Below are 18,049 nucleotides of genomic sequence, written 5' to 3'. Positions count from 1 at the left end.
ATTTCCAGATCAAATTTGCAGCTAATTGATTACACCAGGTCAGTCACCAGAAATAAGACATTCTGGCCACTATTCTACACCTAATGACTCCCGCGTTACCTAAACACTAAGACATGCCCCACGTATGAGACATTTCCTTGAAATAATTCATCATTCGTATAACTGCTACTCAGATATATTCCTATAAGCTACTGCAGAGTAACTCATATTCATTCATCATGAAGATGATGAAGAGAGCCGAGCGCCCGACCCGGGGGGGGAGGCAGGGGAGGTGGGAGAGGAGGGGGATGCTCAGGGACACAGTCTGCCCCTGCAGCTTCCCCTTTTGAAGGCCCAATTTAGAAAACTAAAGCCTCCTAAATTAAACCTCAGTATGAAGGTATCTCAAATGCTAAAATGGGGAACAGCAGCATCGTTATTTCCCCTATGGAGAATGCAGCCCTGCATCCTTGCCAGATGCCTCAGGTTAGGTAACCTCTGCATTTGCTGTCCTAGAATGTTTTGATATATAACAACCGAAAAAGTTTTCTTTACATCTTTATGAAAGCTGTACAATCAAAGATGAACTTTTTCAAGTGGGGATTTTCCAGGCAGGAAACATTTAATCCATATCCTTTAAAGCTTGCTTTGAAATTTCTTACAATTCAATATTATGGTATGAATCTCCGACTTTACTTTTCAGTTGTTTTCAGCCTTTCCAGAAGATTTCCTAAACTAGCACTATGAATTCTTTTCAAATAAATGCATTTGATTTTGTACTTTCCAACTGGTGGATTTTGCTGCTTGCGAATATCAAATATTGTCACCATCCTCTCTTACCCTCTCTTAAGCTACAAAATCAAAATTAAGATGTAGAGGATTCCAAAAAGAATACAGCATATGAGAAGGAACTTCTTTAATAAATCCATCCCATACTTGTTCATTCTTGGTAATTCTCCCATAACCATGAATCCAACACAACTCATAGTACAAAATGTTTTTCTTCTGCAAGTTCCCAGCTCATAAAAACAAGACAAGATATACCATCTAATAAATTCAAAGGGAAGAATCGTATCTTCATAGACTGGAGGTGGGATTTAAAGAGCTAATACACAATTCTTATTTTTCATTTAATTAAATCAGCTATGCAATGCAGATGAAGTTTGCCATAACTCAGTAGAAGACATATCAAAGTGAAAGAGGACCCAGATACAGTAAAACCCTTGGCAATGGACTGTTATCTTTGTGAGATGCTCAGTTGCATATTTTTTATCCTCATGGGCTTCACTATGAATGGGAATTACCCTTGTGCATCAGTGATAGAAAAGAGAGTCTCAATATAAAAACCTTACAAGGAAAAGTACAGTGAATACATGTATTTATTTCAAGAGTGATTCTCTTGCAAATACATTCTTCCATAAATATCTAGAGATACTGCCCCTGGTATGAATGGAAAAAAGGTCCCATCTTCAGTTAGTATTTTGTGTGTGCATATATTCACCCAGTTGGTAAACTATAAAAGAGCGTGGATTGAGAGTCCTGTGTATTTCTAGAAAACTGCTGCATGTTTTCCAGTACAACCCATGGCTGTTTCTGAGGCAAAGGGAACTCCTCTTTTTAGACTGAATATTCACTTTCTCTGAGGGAGTCTCTGGTTGTTAAAGTACTTCAAGTTCGTGTATTTCTCTCTTTCATCTGGTTTTCCTAATGAGATCTTTCTACTCCTTCCTGTTTATGGATTTTTGTTAATGGACTGGTCACTGGAGGTAGAATGTTTCTGCCTATGTATAATTTAGTCAGCTTTATGAAATAGTCTAGCATGCTAAGAGGTCATACATCAGCTTTTGCTAAAGCAGAGCTAGCTACAAAGGATATAAATCACAGTCCTTTGCACTGTTCTGGATAATAATGCCATCTCTCAAGGATGTCATTAATTTAAAAGCAGGTATACAAGCTTACTTCACAATTTCTTCAGAGCAGACTACGACTAGAAGCAGAGCAGCAGCATGTAATGCAGATTTAAGTATTATGCATCATATAAGGAAATAAAAGACAAAACAAATTCTCTATGCTATCAGCTTCTCCAGCATTAAATATGGAAATGTAGCATGAAGCATACAGCTCGTTTTATTGCAAGTATTCTATCAAAGTCCTCCAAAGTTTACTACTCTCTCTGTTTGTAACTCCAACTTAATTTCTACTTGTGCTTGGCCTAGTTTCACTCCTACAGCTGATGCTTCTTCAAAGAAAAAAAAAAGTGTGGGAAGACACACACAGAAAAATACATAGCAAAGCATTTAAAACAAACCCCCAAAAAAGGACATGCTCTGCATTAATGCCATTTTGTATTTCATTATTATATTTAGCCATTTCTTACTGGTAAAAAGACATATGGGGAATGTTCCTTACATTTTCCTTCTCATTTAATTTTACTTCATTTGCTTTTGTGTCTAGCTTTTCAATCACCAGTCCTTTATGCTTCATCCTGGGACAACTTCAGTGACAAAGGAGATGCTGTAAATGAAAATGCAGTAACCAGGAATATGTCCCCTCTATCTTCCTTGTGCACTTAAAATGCTTTTTATTTTATTAAAAAATGTCTGTCAACTGCCTACTAAAAGTATAAAAAATCTTCTGCATTAGCTGTCACCAAATATTTATAATGAAATTTAACGTGGAGCAGAACTGCCTTGTTTCTCTATTAACTCTCAACTCCTGTTTTGAGAACCGCTTTAACGTGTCCCAGCTTGGCTTCCCCCAGGGCCCTGCGCCTCTTACCGACTACACCAGCGCTCAGGATTTCTCTCTTTTTAAACACGAGCAACAAAACAAAAACCCAAGACCAATTAAGTTGCGATTTCAGCCTGGAGTGGACTTTTTTCCCCTTCCTTCTATTCTGTGGGATAAAAAAATGCGGGCAGAATGGGATGCTTGAATGGGACATTCGTTTTGGGGACATTCATGCTGAGGGACGGTCCCAAAACCACAGAATCGGTGGACCAGCAACGGAGATCCATCATGCAGATACAAATCTTTCCCTTAGTGGTTAAAAAGCAACACAAAATATTGCCTAATATGATTTCCTTTTATTGGATAGAAATTTTCCTCTTCTTTTTTGATACTTTAAACTTACATTTAACCACCCTGTTTCGCATGTCATTACATTTGGTGAACTGTGGACTTGATTTAGCCTCCACTGATGAGAACTGACATTTTTCCACTGACTTCTCCCAACACCTTCTCTCACCTATGAAAATAAACATCTTTGCCCAGTGATGAAGGATAAAAAAGCCAAATAACCTTACATTTTCTGTCTTGCTGCTCTCGTTTTCATTTATTGGGCCAGTCCGTCCTTACCCCAGCCAGAAAACACTGCAAGTGACCTGAAAGTGGGCTGATTTTTGTGTAATCAAAACTAGTAACACAGGCTTTAAAAACTTCCAGCGGGAGCAGAAGGAGATGGACAGCGAGGCGCGAGGCTTGGTTGGGTTTCTGCTTTCTTCTCACCCTTTTCCAGGGTGAGACTATGTTCGAGCATAGGCATGAAAGTGAAATAAGACCCCATGTTTGGGTTCACACTGTATGGAAAAGCAGTATTGTGTCTCCCAGCCGAAACCAGGACAAGCATCTTACTTATACTTTGGAGACAAACAGCCAAGCATCTTACTTATACTTTGGAGACAAACAGCCTCTTGGAGGATTTACGCCCGCTGGCACGCAGGGCTGACACAACGGTTGGCCTGGGTCGTTCAGCACCCGCGACACTGCACACCCGCGCCCGGCAGCTGGGTCTGCTCAGCCGCCGGTGGGCTTCTGCCTCCAGCGAGTGGTGATGATGGGAAGGGAGGAGGGCAGCACCCGGCCCCGAGGTCCCTGTCCTCCACGGCACGGGCCAGGAAAGGCTGGGCTGGGCTTTCTCCCCTGGAGAGCATCAAGCTCCCAATGCCACACTGGGATGGGAGGAGAGGTGGGAGGGGATAAAGAAATATTTTTCAAACAGTAAAATCTGGCTTGGTGCTACTGAAAGAAAGCAGACATGAAAAGGCTGACATTGGTACTTTTAAATAACAGTCCGGTTTAAAACATAACGCTGCTAATGCAAATCTAACTCATTAAAAGTAAGAGCTTTGCTAATACGTCATCAAGGCACCCTGAACAATCCAGAAAGTTACAGGATGAATCACACAACGTTTTGAATTTGCGTTTTGGGGTGGCGGACCCTTTTCGCCTGGCTTACACTTGTGATCACCGCAAACCAGACTCCCCAGAGTTTCTCTATGTATTGCATACGACTTGCCCAAATTTACCCAGGACTGAGGGAGATGTGCCTGGCTTTCTCCTTAGAGCACGTGGTACAAAGCACATAGGACAGTATGCAATACATAACGTATTCCCTTAACAAGCGGCAGCATGGCGCTGCCATAGTGGATTTGAGAGAGTCTGTGCCTATGAAGCCCCTATGTAACCAGAAGGCAGGAATCATCAGAAGCGGCTTAGACCATCACAGGATTGAGGGACACTGTTCCCCCAAAAGCAAGCGGATTGCCCAGTCCCATTTTTCTGTCACATGCAGCCTTTGTTTTCCTTGCTTTAATACCATTTAAAATGTTAGCATACATAATTCTACTTCTGTAGGAGTGCATAGAAACAGAAGCAAAGTAAAATATATAGGCAAAGACTGTGCATGGAAGAATAAAATGTTAGAGACTAATTACATTTCTGTTACTAAAAGAAGACAGTTTGGTTGTTTAAGTTTCATAGAAAGGAAAATCTAGAACAGGTTTGTTAACAGGTTTCTGAAGAGCCCAAATGACATTTCACACTTTTACATTTCACACTGTAACTATCTAATCATTCCAATAACTCTAATGCTTAATAGGGTTTCAAAATTCTATACGCTAATTTCAACGTTTTCAGGTTTTTTAAGTACGTAATATTGACATTTACAACTGGTTGAGTTTATGGCACAGAGTTTTTACCTGTTAGGTAAAGTTCAATATATGTGCAGAATTACCTTCAAAAAATATAAGGACAGTGGTGAACAGATCCAAATCTTTGTTAAAAATAGTTGTTCTGTTACAGATCTATACTGCTAACATAGTGCTTCTGTGCCATTACAGAATGCTGTCATCTGTAAGAAAAGGCAGGTCTACGAAATACCTCTCCATATTCAGCCTCCACATTCCGCATATTCATACTGAATTATGGCACAGTTTGACCCATAATACGAATATATACAACAAGGCACTTGCATATACACATGCACATTATGTGCTTGTGCACCCTGGTATATACATTACGGATAGCCAGTATAAGCAGACAAGAACTCCAAAGTCTATTCTATTCCTGCCAGTTATCTGCTATATGATTGTGAACATTTCACATCAAAATAAAGGTGGGTGAAACCATCCAACAGTTTTATTTCTCTCCGCTAATGCCTTACTGGCTGGATTTTCATATTGCTGAACATCAGAAGGGCAATTTCAGACTGTGAAATAAGTCTGATTTTATCCTCTCAAGTCTGCCAGGGTCCTCACTTGTAAAATGGAAGGTAATACGTTCCTCTATTTAGCAATAGTTATACAAATTTAATTCAAGTTTAAAAAGAATACAATTATGAAAGGACAGTCATTATTGACTTATTGACAATGCATTGATTCTAGTCTATAGCTAATATAAATGAACTATTCCTTGTATGAATAAGTTTCCACTATTTCTGACTGCTACAGTGCACGAGACTAAATTCAGAATGAATTGCAAGCAAATTCAGAAAGGTCACAACGTCCAGCAAAAAGCACCATGAGCTGGGAGTACGGGAACCTACAGCCGGTAGCAAACGGTCCTCTCTTCGATGATGGAGTGGCAAAAAAATCGGGTATTATTGCTGTCGCATTGCATTGTTCTAGCAGTGTTTCCATCGGAGAAACTACTGCCAGCTTCTTTATTTTTACCCCATTTCCAACCCACCTCTCTAGGTCTGCAGTAAAAAATGGGAAACAGAACTGGGGGTGGAAGGCAAGAGGCGAAGAGAGATGCAGGGGAGGAAGGCATTAGTGCAGCTCCATCCTCCTGCTTCAGTGCCGCCGTGCCTGCCAGCACAGAGACATCTGGTACACAGCAACAGCCATCGCCAACGTGCAGAAGCTATTTCCCAAGTTGTTAAAACTTTCGAGCCACAAAATGCCTAAGAATTGCATGTTGGTTATTGCAAATTTTCTTGGAGAGTATCATGTCACTGTGACTTATAAGTAACTCTATCTACTTTTTCTGTTTGTTCTCAGAATGCAGCATGTTGTAGTAACACAAACTATTTCCAGCTCGAGCATTTTTAAAGCACTTTGTGGACATCAGTGAATTTAGCTTGGCTGGCATTATCCTTTACAGGCAGGTGACTATGATCCCCACACCTCCAGGAAACCAGATCACACGGGCTGGGCAAAGATGCAGAAGCAAAACCACAAGGGAAGCGAGGCTCGCTCGCTCCCAGTTTGCAGGACATCATTCTAATTCCACCTCCCATTTCAATAAAATAATGTGTTTGTGAAAACTTGCACTTATTTTTTAATAATTTCAAAAGGTGAAGAGTTATAAGTATATTTATTGTTTTTATAGTTAGAGTTATTTTTATTATCTTCATATACTTAGAAATGCCTGTACTGATACTTGGAACAATATTTCCAGTGTTTATGATTACAGTTACTTAACCTGCAATATAGCCAGATAAGCAGTTTAAAAGTCATTTGGAATTTCATTATTGTGGCAAAGGAATGTGTAATTCTCAAAGTCTTCGCTGTTAACCAAGCCAGGTCATGTCACACAACGGGACACACCAAACTGGTTCTGTCCTGAAGTTTCCATGATGCTCTTCTCTCTGTTTTAAGAAGTTCATGAAAGTTATGTCTCCCTTTCTTTTCCCTGAGAAATTATTCAAATGTCTAAAACAGTTGCCCTAAAAAGTATTCTTTAATTACTAAATGTTTATGTTCAAAGCATTGCTCCTTTTCCCCTGTCAATAACGACAGAAAACAAATATCCAGAGATGAGCAGTGGCTGCAATGACACTGGCTTGCCCAAGACAAGTTTCATCTTCAGCTTTGCCAAGGATGGCACTCGCTGATAGCTCAGATTCCCTACTAGGCTCATTGTTCATCACCTCTTTAAAAAGGAAACTTGGCATCAATAAATATTTCTAACGCTTTCCCAGCTCCTTAAATTCCTCTCTATAAAGTCACCTTTCTCGTGCCAGAGCCGAGGAGACGGGCAATTCCACAAAGGTCCATGGATCTCCGTCATCCCTTGCAGTAACCAGTGCATTACTTTCCCATATTCAGTATCAGCACCCAACACCAAATCAAAGCGAAAATAAGTCGCAGCTGAGGGAGCAGCAGGACGGTGAGCGTGGGGCACAGCGCACAGCTCCTGCGCCCGAGGGCGGAGGGCTGGAGGCTTTTTGCTGGCGATGCAGAGGTGGAAGGACGGCGAGTCAGGCATCGAAATTCCCACAGAACAAATTCTAATGCTATTGAGGTGCCATTTAATTGTATATATGGCCAAATTAATTACCGCTGGCACCCTGGAGCCTTGGCTAAGATACTTATTACTTCAAATAAGTGATTGATTCTAAAAGCACAGACAGACACAGTTATGATGCCGTGTCTTCAGCAGCATCAGCAGACAAGGGATGCTGCAGGGAAAGTTTCACTCTTTTTACAGGGAAACCTGTAAATTCAGCGCAGTTTCCATTTGTCTCACTTTTTAAACATTAACTGGACTTGACAAAAGGTTTTTATCAGATTATAGTATTTCAGCCAGGATATTTAGTATGTCAGATGTTATTAGTTTTAATCAGGCTAAAAGCAAGATGCTGACCTCAGTCTTCCACGCAGACGTACAGCAGACGGGCTGCTTTCGCTCACGCGATGCAGGGACACAGCCGTGCCGCTGCGCATCAGCCACCGCTTAAGAACGTTTGATGTGTCCTTTTGTTTTATGTTCCAGTTTCCTTCCATCCTGTTTTTATAGAAATGGTTTTCATACACAGATCTATGTTTTCATTGATTACAATGAATAGAATTCCTGATATGGCACGTTTTGATTGCATTAATTAGAATATAGTGAGGAAGAATTTACTAAAAATCTTACTGTGCCAAAGTTTTGACCCTAAAATACTTTTGAGGTGTTTTCTCCTCAATCTTAGAAAAAGAGAAGGTAAGGATTTTAAAAAATGTTGGGAATTCATTTGAGGATAATCAGTGGTTTTGCACCTTCTCAGCAAGACTTCACTAAATATTTAGATTAAAACCCTTTTTGCAAGATAAAACCAGCATGTTCTAGACCTACCCTGCATCAGGTGGGATATTTTTTACATCCTCTTTCAAATCTAGATGATGGAAATACGACACTCTGAGTAAGAGTTGCAGAGATTGTTCTCCAACACACTCCAATGCTATTTAACTCTCTTCGTTAACATCATTCCAAGGAAAAAATTAAACTTTTAAGCATGGGATACCTTTTTTCTCCTGACAACTGACAGTCTGAAACAACAGAAGTTGAAATAACAGCAAATCCAATGAAAAAAAAAATTAGGTAAATCACAGTAATCACAGTGTTCACTGCGACAGGCAACAGAAAGCTCAGTAAAATATTATACTGCTTACTCAGAGTAGAGAGTTCCAAAACCACTTGCAATGTGGAAATGATGGCAATGAATAACAAAATAATGACTATCTCAGTTTCCCAGGCCAGCCCAATTGCCTTTAACTGGATCAACAGGACGGCGAAGAGGCATTCAGAGCGGGAATCAGAGAGCCCGCAGCAAGGGCAGGCAGAAGAACACAGAATCGTAGAGTGGTTTAGGTTGGAAAAGACCTTTAAGATCACCAAGTCCAACCGTGAACCTAGCACTGCCAAGTCCACCGCTAAACCAGGTATGGACTTAGATGTAACCAAACCCTTAGAAGTGTTATAAGCCAAATTTTGTGTCTTTAAAATAGTACTCCTGCAGTTCGTTACAGTTACAAAATAACATTTTGGAGGATCTGTTCAAATGAAATTACATTTGGATAAAGTAATTGGAATTAAAATCTCTGCATTGCCGCACTCTATTTTCAGATGACAATTGTATTTCTGAGGCAGTACAATAGAAAAAACAGCATTTCAATTTTAGTCTTCCAAGTGAGTCTTGCAATGAGTGTTGACTCTTTCTTGAGTGAAATATAATATACATACATATATATATATAAAAAAAAATATATACTTTGGACCAGAGAGCAAGTGATTATTTTGTGTAGATCATCCTTCGCCTACAGATTTCAGACGATGGAAATTTCAGGCTTCTAATGGAAATTCAGTTGCAGCCATGACTGTAAAGCACCTCCAACACTGCAGAATTATGAGTTTCAGACTAGTACAGCCCTGTTCTACTTCAGATAAAGTATTCCTGATTTACATCCTTGTAAATGAGATCACCTGCTAATGCAAACATTTTCCATGATTTAAGTCTTTTAAAGAAGGGTAAAAGCCATTCATACATATTTTAGAGAGAGAGAGCCCCTGCAGCTCATTGGAATCTGTGAGAGGTACAAATGTGGGAGGAATTTAAAGAATGGATAAAAAATACAAATCCTGGAGAAAACATTCTGCTCAGTCGTTAAGGATGCATTACTGATTGTGGATGCAGCCCTCGGTAACGGAAAGTCCAAGTACGCTGTTTGCTGGAGCGGGTGGTTCGTTCGACTGGGGGGCCTCTGTCATTGAGCAAATCTCACTCAGCCGCCTCCACCTCTGGAACAATTTTTCAAAGTCTTTTTCTTCTTGTCCTGAGCAGGGACAAGATGATAACAGTGGCTGGCACTAGCGAGTTAATTTTATAACGAAAACTGACATCCTACTTGAGAGCTAGCAATTCAAGAGAGTAATGGATTGTCAGTTTTAGCTAGAAAGTAGTTGTTATATGATTTTAGAAGTCTTTTGCATATTTATTTTGCCCCATTTTAAATATATTTGGGTAAGATTTATCTCGTTAGCTCCAAATGCAAGTCCCTTTTGGCCTGATTGAGGAAACAAATTAGACTTTGCAAACATTGCAAAGACTAAATCAATACATTAATATTTAGGGGACATTAAGGAGGCTTATTAAACAGAAAAAGGGCCTTGAGTATTACTTTGGAAATATCATACATGTTTAAAGAAAAAACATAGGTTGTGGTTTCTGACTGAATCTATAAATCGCATTTACATAGATAACTGAATTATTTACATGCACACCGTGTCATGTGCAGATTACGTACAGAACGAGACGATGCAGAGAGGGCAGAACAGGAGCAAGTGCCGTGTCTCACATGCCCAGGGTCTGCCCCGGAGGAGCCCCAAACGTGCCCAGCACAGGCTAGATTAAAATAAAATCAAGATGTCAAGTAACTAATGTAAGAAAGCTTTTGTGTCACGGATTCCCTGGTATCAGCATTTGGTCCTGATGGAAGGCACTGGTGTAACCGGGAACCGGGCTCCTGCGGGACGGGGAAGGCAGAGGGTGCAGCAGAGACCATGCGCATTGGAGACAGCGGGTGGCAAAGGGAGTGAGACCTGTTATCTACACCTCAAAGCCTAAACCACGGACCTGTTCGAGCTGTGCATCCATGACAGACCAAAATACAGCCTTGAAAAACACCCCTTGATCCAGACTGTGCCAGCGGATCCTGGCACTGCTGTCACCAGGAGCATCCCAGGCTCCTCGTTCACGTTCAAGGAGACAAACCCAGCTGTCAGATCCTTAATCCCGTCGGCAGGGTCACAAACCTCGCTCACCAACATCACGGCCACCCCTGCCCCGCCAGCCCCCGCGGGAACCGCCGTCCCGAACCCTGGACAGCCCATCCACAACGCGATGGGGACCAGCACCTTCCCCTCATCTCACATTAAAATTCACACATGGCTAGGTTATATTTGCCTAGTCTTGTCCAAGTGCTCTCCCTTAGCCGGGATGTTTGTTCTCCCTTCCTGGGAGCCAGACCAAGTGTGTTAATAAAGCACAACAAAATTCTCCCCGAGCCCTCACTTCACTGGGTTAAAAAAAGCAATCTCTTTCAGATGTGTTCTTTATTCTCCTAATCGTCCTGGTAGCCCTCCCTGGGCAGCTGAGGTCCTTCTGAACACCCTGTTTGGCCTCTATCTCCCTGGAGTCACAAACGAGAAGCCTGACCTGCCCTTTCCCCAGACGGGGCAATAGCATCGTTACTGCGTCCTGCACACGGAGAGAACCGGAGACTTGGGGCTGTGACCCGTCACTCTGCCCCGCGGCAAAATTAATTCTCAAGGACATTGGTAAACATGTCTTAATATTTTTGCAAATTGAAAGGGAAACACAGCTTGGAGGATGCAATTTAAACTTTGGTAGAATAAATATCGGATTAGAAATGGCAGACATTGCAACCTTTTGCTAGAAAAATTACGAGCAATATAGTGTGGTAAGAAGTATTTCATTTTTTTACTTTGCTGTGGCAAACATCTGATGTTTAAATCATCTGCAGTTCATGACTTTACAGTTCAAGCATCTGGCACTGAGGTAGACTGAGTTGATTACAAACTCCTACCTTCTAAACTTTTAATTAATTATTTCATAATTCTTACTTCTTTTTAATAAGGTCACTGAAATAAAGTTGACTGGATTATCTTCCTCTCTTTCATGTGATTTTTTTTTTCCACTGATGTAAATGTGGGCTAAAGACACATTAGGCTTTTTTCTTACTAACTATCTTGTTTAATTTTCTTGGTACAAAAAGGTGTAACGATGTAATAAGCAACAGTGGTCTAGACTGGACTTGATAGTCTCGTTAAGGCGTTGAGCAGAGATTTGGGAGACTGAATCTCAACTTCAAGCTCTGCCAGAGATTCCTGGCTGACCGTGGCCAAACCCCACTAGGTCTCGCTGCTCCCTGTATCCGCGTGTGGGACAGTGACGGAGAGGCTGCTGCTGCCCTTCAGCCTTGGTTACTTACTGATCATGTTACATTTCTATGTTTTACTCTCAGAAATTAAGGCACCTTTAACCCACTAAAATGTATTTATTCTCTGAAAGACTTACATGAATATGTTCAGAAATTGTCAGCCCAAATAGCAGAGAAGAAGATATTCAAAATGACAGCTACTGGATCTGCGTGTATAGAAAGACCTCACACACACACCAAAATAAAAAAGAGAAAAAAAAGAGAGAATTGGATTTATACGGCTTTTAAAGTGGAGTTTCACAGCAAATAATTTTGCAATCTGGAGTTTGAACCTATTTGGGAGCTTATGATCAGACATAAGTCTTTATTCATCTAATTTGTGACACAGTGCACACACCCCTGGCTCTTCCAGCTCTGCTGTTTTCGGCAGGAGAATATCTTTCAACGTTACTTGACAGAATACAGCCTGTAGGGCAGAGGAATTTTAAAGGGCTGAGACTTTGCTTTTGAATTTTCTTTTTCTCCTGTTATTTCATGTGCTGCTCTAGGTCTGCTGCTGATCGTTTATTCACAATGTAAAAGGAAACCCAGCCCTTTGACTGAATGATTCTACTTTGGCAAAAGATCTGCTTTTCCCTTCATTTATTTCTCCCAATAGCAGAAGCTGTTTCTAATCTTGAAATACAAAGCCATGAACAATATTAAAAGGAAACATAAAACTGCTTCCATAAAATGTTATTATACCATCCCTATGAACCCTATTCATCAGGAAAGGACATACAAGCTTGCAGCACCAATTAGCTGTTTGATGTTTCCTCTACGGTCCGGGTTACTTGCAGACAGGTCAATCTCATCTCAAAGGCTGCATGAATCTCGCATCCTTACCTCCCGAGTCTCAGCACACGGAAGGTGAAGCGATGGCTTTATTAGCAGTGTAAGTGCGAAGCGACCTGATTAGAAGTGCGTACCTGCACAAGTCCCATTCAGGCCCACTGGACAGGTATCGGCAGTAGGAAGCGTGGTGCAGATCTCTCTAAACCACCGTGCAAAACCCAGTGTTGATTCAAGGTGGGATCCCACCCATGTGGGATGAGCGATTGGTGTGACTCACATCCGATCCACTGAGCATCCATTGCACGGCTGATAATTATTAATATCTATAGTAATAGGTACATAAAGACATGAGCTGGAATGGAAAGAAATGGCCACAATCATCGCCGAGAGGGGATGGTGATCCCGCTCTGCCGCTCAGCAGATGCAGGACCTCTCCCTACAAGCAGGTTGCTCGGCAGCTTTCCCTTCGGGCTGAGAGAACTACACAGGAAAAAATACAGGGAGAGTGATTTTTTTAACTTTATCTTGAAAATGGCTCACGTGTTCTGGCTGTGCTTCATGGAGCTGGTCCCTACTTCCTACGTAAAATATAACTGAAATAACATTGGAGTAACTGAATATACATATATACTACTGAAATAATTATTGATACTGTCACAGCTTCTTCATTCCAGCTTCCCAATCCGATAGCGTTCAAACACTTCTGCAATCCATGAAGAACCCCCCACGTAAACTGTACGTTTATGGGTCTTCACGCAACAGCCGCCTCTGAGGAAGGTTTAAAAATGACTAAGTGATGGCTTTTGGGCTGTACTGATGAAGTAATGTTCTTTATGCAACAAATACACTTAGCTCTTACAGAGCTACAGTCTAACATTCTTACAAACCACCGGGGTCTAAGGGTCCAGTGGTTAAGGATAATTAGTTTGAGAAGCATTTCATACACGTTATTTGTAAGGGATTTTGGTGTGCCATATGGATTAATAGAGATTGCCATTTAAATTCTTCTGTTTTACATTCATTGCTTTATTACTCATAAAAATGCAAAAGAAAATGTTAATGACGATTACACCAAAGACTAATAAGTTAAAGCCTTAGGTTATACTTTGCATTTCTGAAGATATAAATGCAATTGCTTAATAATTATGCATATTTTAAAGTATTGAGTTATTATTTCTCTATATACTTGTAGTTAGCCTAATTAATTTTAAGCTCCTGTTTATATGTTTTATACGTGCAATTGACTTTTTTTTTTTAGCCCCTTGCATGAGGGCATTAACTATTATAAAGACAATCAAAACTAAGAATTGTTCACCCTGGAACAATACAATAAATATTACCTCCACGCGTGTAAAACTGACACTGTTGTTCTCCAGCACTTAGAAAACTGTCTCACGGAAATGAATGGACTGTTCTTATTAACAACATTGGCATCTTAGTATTTCTGTGAGAAAACTGGTCTGGAAGAAACAAAACCCATGGATTTTAATGCAGAATCAGCTTATTTTGTCTTCACTTGTTTGTTTTGGTTTTAATGAATTTCTATTAAATTCCTAAACCTAATAGAATTTCTATTTTTGAAAAAAATTGCTTTATTCATTCTAATTTTCTTTTTTTTAAGCCAATGAGTTAATTCTTGTTTTTATAACAATGCTTGTGATGGCACACACCAGAGAAGACACTTGAGGTGCTCAAATGAAATATTGCATCTTTTAAATGCCAGTAAAATTTACAGAAAGCTTCATACATAAAGCTTCAGGGGGGTAGGACACATCCATGCGGGCAGGTAAGCTGAGTGCCGTGGGAACAGAAAGGTGACCTTCGGGGCTGTGGGCTGCTGATGGGGTATAAAACGCCCTGGAGGATCCTTCCTTGCAGCTGAGCTGCCCCGGGAAGAGGACGAGCCTTCCGAGGAGCGACCTGCCGCCCTGCCCGTCGATGCAGGAGCACCGCGGGATGAAGCAGTTTTGTGCTTTCTCCCAGGCTGCCCTCGAGGAACGGCCTCTGAAGGAGCCAATTCGTTTTCCTCCTTTAAAACTCTCATCAAAACAGTCCTGTAGGAAAGCCGGAGCCGGGCTGTGGGGGTGCCGGCGCAGCTGGTGGCCGTGCCACCTGCGAACTCTGCGTGGCGGGTTGTGCTCTGGCGTCTGTCTCACTGCATCCACCAGTCGTCCTTTATTTAATATTTTTATTACATGATCACCAAAGCACGTCTTGTGGCCTTGTTCCGTCCCCAAGGACAGTCGGGTCCTGGTCCGCCACGACCCTTCCACAGCGTGCTGCAGTAGTGGCACTGGCTATTTCTGAACACGTCTTGACATCATAAAGGAAACGAGGCTGTTTCTGGCAATATTTGGTATTAATGTCAAAATGCCAAGGCTGTAAACCTTCTGTGAACTCAGCACCTGATTATGCACCTTTACATGGTGACTAGGCTGAATACCATGCAAAACAACCAAGTTTTGAGCCAGGCAGGAGACCTATACCAAACTGAGAGATGCCTGCAGAGTACCGCTGCAGGGAGCTATACCTCGACTATTGTACTGGTATTTTCCTGTTATATTTTTACATCTTGTTCAATAGTCAGCAGAGCAGGAATGAAGATTTAAACCTGATTTTGGCAAGTTGGAGACCCTTCTGAGCTAATTATCTATTTGCAGGGGGCTAGGGCCAATGGCACAGTCTATGGCTACATACAGCCAACAAAAAAGAAAGAAAGAAAGAAAAAAAAAAGCTTTAAAATGTGCTTAGCTGACGTTTCCCATCTATAAACTAGTTTTTTCTAGTACATCTCCAATAATGATTTGCAATTGGTTTAAGCACATACCTTGTACAGTTAAGTGCACCTGCATCGTTCTAGGGTTGTGTTGAGTTTGCACAGAACAAGTGTATGGACCGTCATCTGTCACGTCTACGTCCTGTATCTGCAGGCTGTATTCTCTTCTGTTTGCTGTGGCGATTGAAACTCGTGGATCTACTGACCACTTATCACTTCCAGCAAAAATAATACTCGACCGATTCAGCCAGGCACCTTTTGAAGCTCCATCTTCCAAGTAACACCTGGGAAAAAAAGGTGAAACCGTAAGTATGAAAACATAGGAGCTTTTAAATACCATTAACTTGCTATTGATTTTTAGACTGAATACAGCTATAATATATTAGAGTTGAACCTCAAAACATGAGTCGTTTTTTAATTCACAAATCATCATAAAACCAAAAGCCTATCTTAAAAACACACAATAAACATAAATATATTTTTCTGCTATGTTCTTCCCTTCTGATTTTCCTGCTGTGAGTGTTCAGTGGAGCAGTAGGTAGAAAGTCTCAGTTTATTTCTGAACTGGACTCAACGACTTCATCGGAGCAGCCCTTTCAGCTCCAGTTTCAGCCCGTAAGGATCAGGAGTAGGCACGTGCGCCTGTGCAAAATTACTGTCCTTTCCTAAGACACAATAAACTTCTGCTTGCTCAGTTAAGGAACCAAGAGACTTTTTCCACCAAAAACTATAATGACATCTTAGAATCCAAAACAATATTTTTTTCTTTTCAAAAGGTTATTAGGTTTGTCATTGCTAATCATATTCAAGACATCTCGTTTAAAGCAAACATATATTCAATTAGCATGGATTTCCCTGCTGACAACAACAATAAATATAAAGCATAGTTCCACTAAATATTTTTTAAAACATCTTTGGTATGGTAGTGACTCAAATGAATGTGATTTGTTTATTATGCCATACTTTAGCTTTTTCACAATTATTATTTCACAATTATTACTATTAGAACAATAACTAAAAATAGCGCTTTTCAGGGTATAATAGTCACATTAATCGGAGCTTGGTGAGTAAGAACACCCCTACAATCAGAAGCAGATGTACCCCAGACAGATACCTTTCCTTCTAAATTTTAGTTCAAAAATATTCCTCCATAAAGTAAAGACTCTGGTTTTTTTTTAAAATGAGTAAAAAGTACAGCTGGAGAATGAAAACACGTATATCTGAAGAGTCTGACAGCATTTCTACACAATATCTCGGGGGGTTGAACATGGCACCGGCGACTGCGAGGGAATTGCGAGCTGAGCACACCAGTGTAGGTACTGCAAACTGTCTGAAGCTAATCAGTTGAGAAATACAAAGAACAAGGTATATTGCAAAATCTAATTTGTAGTCCGTTTCACCATCTGTAGATTCAAAAACCAGTCAGAGTATTAAAGGTCAATGTTAATTGAAAATCTTTTCTGTAGATATGCAACCAAAAAAAAAGCCACCCAGGCGTAACAGAAGTATAACCTTCTACTAAAGTAATGAGGCACTGCAATATGCTGCTGTTGTCAATATTTTGTATTGCGTATTAGGAAACATTTGTAATTTCTCTCTAAAACAGCTTTCCATCTTAAGTTGCTCACTTGCACACCGAGACGAGGAGAACTGCGCTGCGAAGGATCCCATTAAATGTTGCTGACAGGTCCTAAGAATAGCACGGCACCAAGCGCAAGTACTAAAACTTTGTGGAAAACACGGCAAGAAGCTGGTGAATAACGTTGACAGTACTTCTGGGCACAATTAATTAAATACGAAGGAAAGCAGACGTTTCTTGGGGCGGGATCCCCGCAGAGGCGAGCCGGCACTGGTGTGAGCGCGCGGCGCTCCCGAACCTCGGACGGGCAGAGCCGTGGCCGGGGGGACGGGGGTGATGCCAGGGGGTGCAAAGCTGTACCGGAGCTGGGGAACCTCTGCCGCTGGTAGAGGTAAAGGAGCGGCCAGTGGCAGGCAGGCTGGTAGGATAAAAATTGTCCCAGGAGGTGCTCTAATTTTTAATGCAACCAATGGCTTTGGAGTAGCCATCAAACTTTTCTGTCATCTGGAAAGAGGGGAGTGACACTGGGGACACGTGGAAGAGCAGGAGAGAGAAAGGACAGTAAAGATCGCTCCTCAATCCCACGGGCATTTTGACTGTGTGGTCAACTGATGCTTGGACAACGCACTCCATCTTCTGCTTCGCAGTGTTTGACAGTGAAAGCCATGCCCAGGCAAGGCAGCCTAGGGATGCTCTCTTGAGCTTCAGCCAGAATGACGGCTTTTGTGAGCAGCCAGGAAAACACATGAAACAGCAGCAAGTGAGGAAAGAAAACATAATGATGGGAAGAAAACCGGTAAACACCAGCAGAGCACAGGACTGTGTGAAGTATGAGGATACAAGGAGAATGCAAACACTGGAGATACTTCAAGTATCACCTTGCCATAGACAAGGAAATGTTTGTCCTAAAAAGAGGAGGGCTGGAGACAGGAGATG

The 18,049-nt window shown here is 41.2% G+C and overlaps 1 protein-coding gene across 1 annotated transcript in view; it reads right to left on the bottom strand.

Moving 5' to 3' along the window:
• Positions 1 to 18,049, bottom strand: part of NEGR1 (neuronal growth regulator 1) — a 294,357-nt gene that overhangs the window by 137,558 nt on the left and 138,750 nt on the right. The window contains exon 2 of the mRNA XM_075155531.1: positions 15,586 to 15,818. Within this exon, the coding sequence (XP_075011632.1) occupies positions 15,586 to 15,818 (233 nt within the window). The remainder of the gene's footprint in view (positions 1 to 15,585; positions 15,819 to 18,049) is intronic.

The sequence above is a fragment of the Calonectris borealis genome, chromosome 8 (genome assembly GCF_964195595.1).
Source record: "Calonectris borealis chromosome 8, bCalBor7.hap1.2, whole genome shotgun sequence".
Classification (NCBI taxonomy): Eukaryota; Metazoa; Chordata; class Aves; order Procellariiformes; family Procellariidae; genus Calonectris; species Calonectris borealis.
The sequence above is the reverse complement of the archived record's forward strand: the minus strand, read 5'-3'. Positions and strand labels throughout refer to the sequence as shown.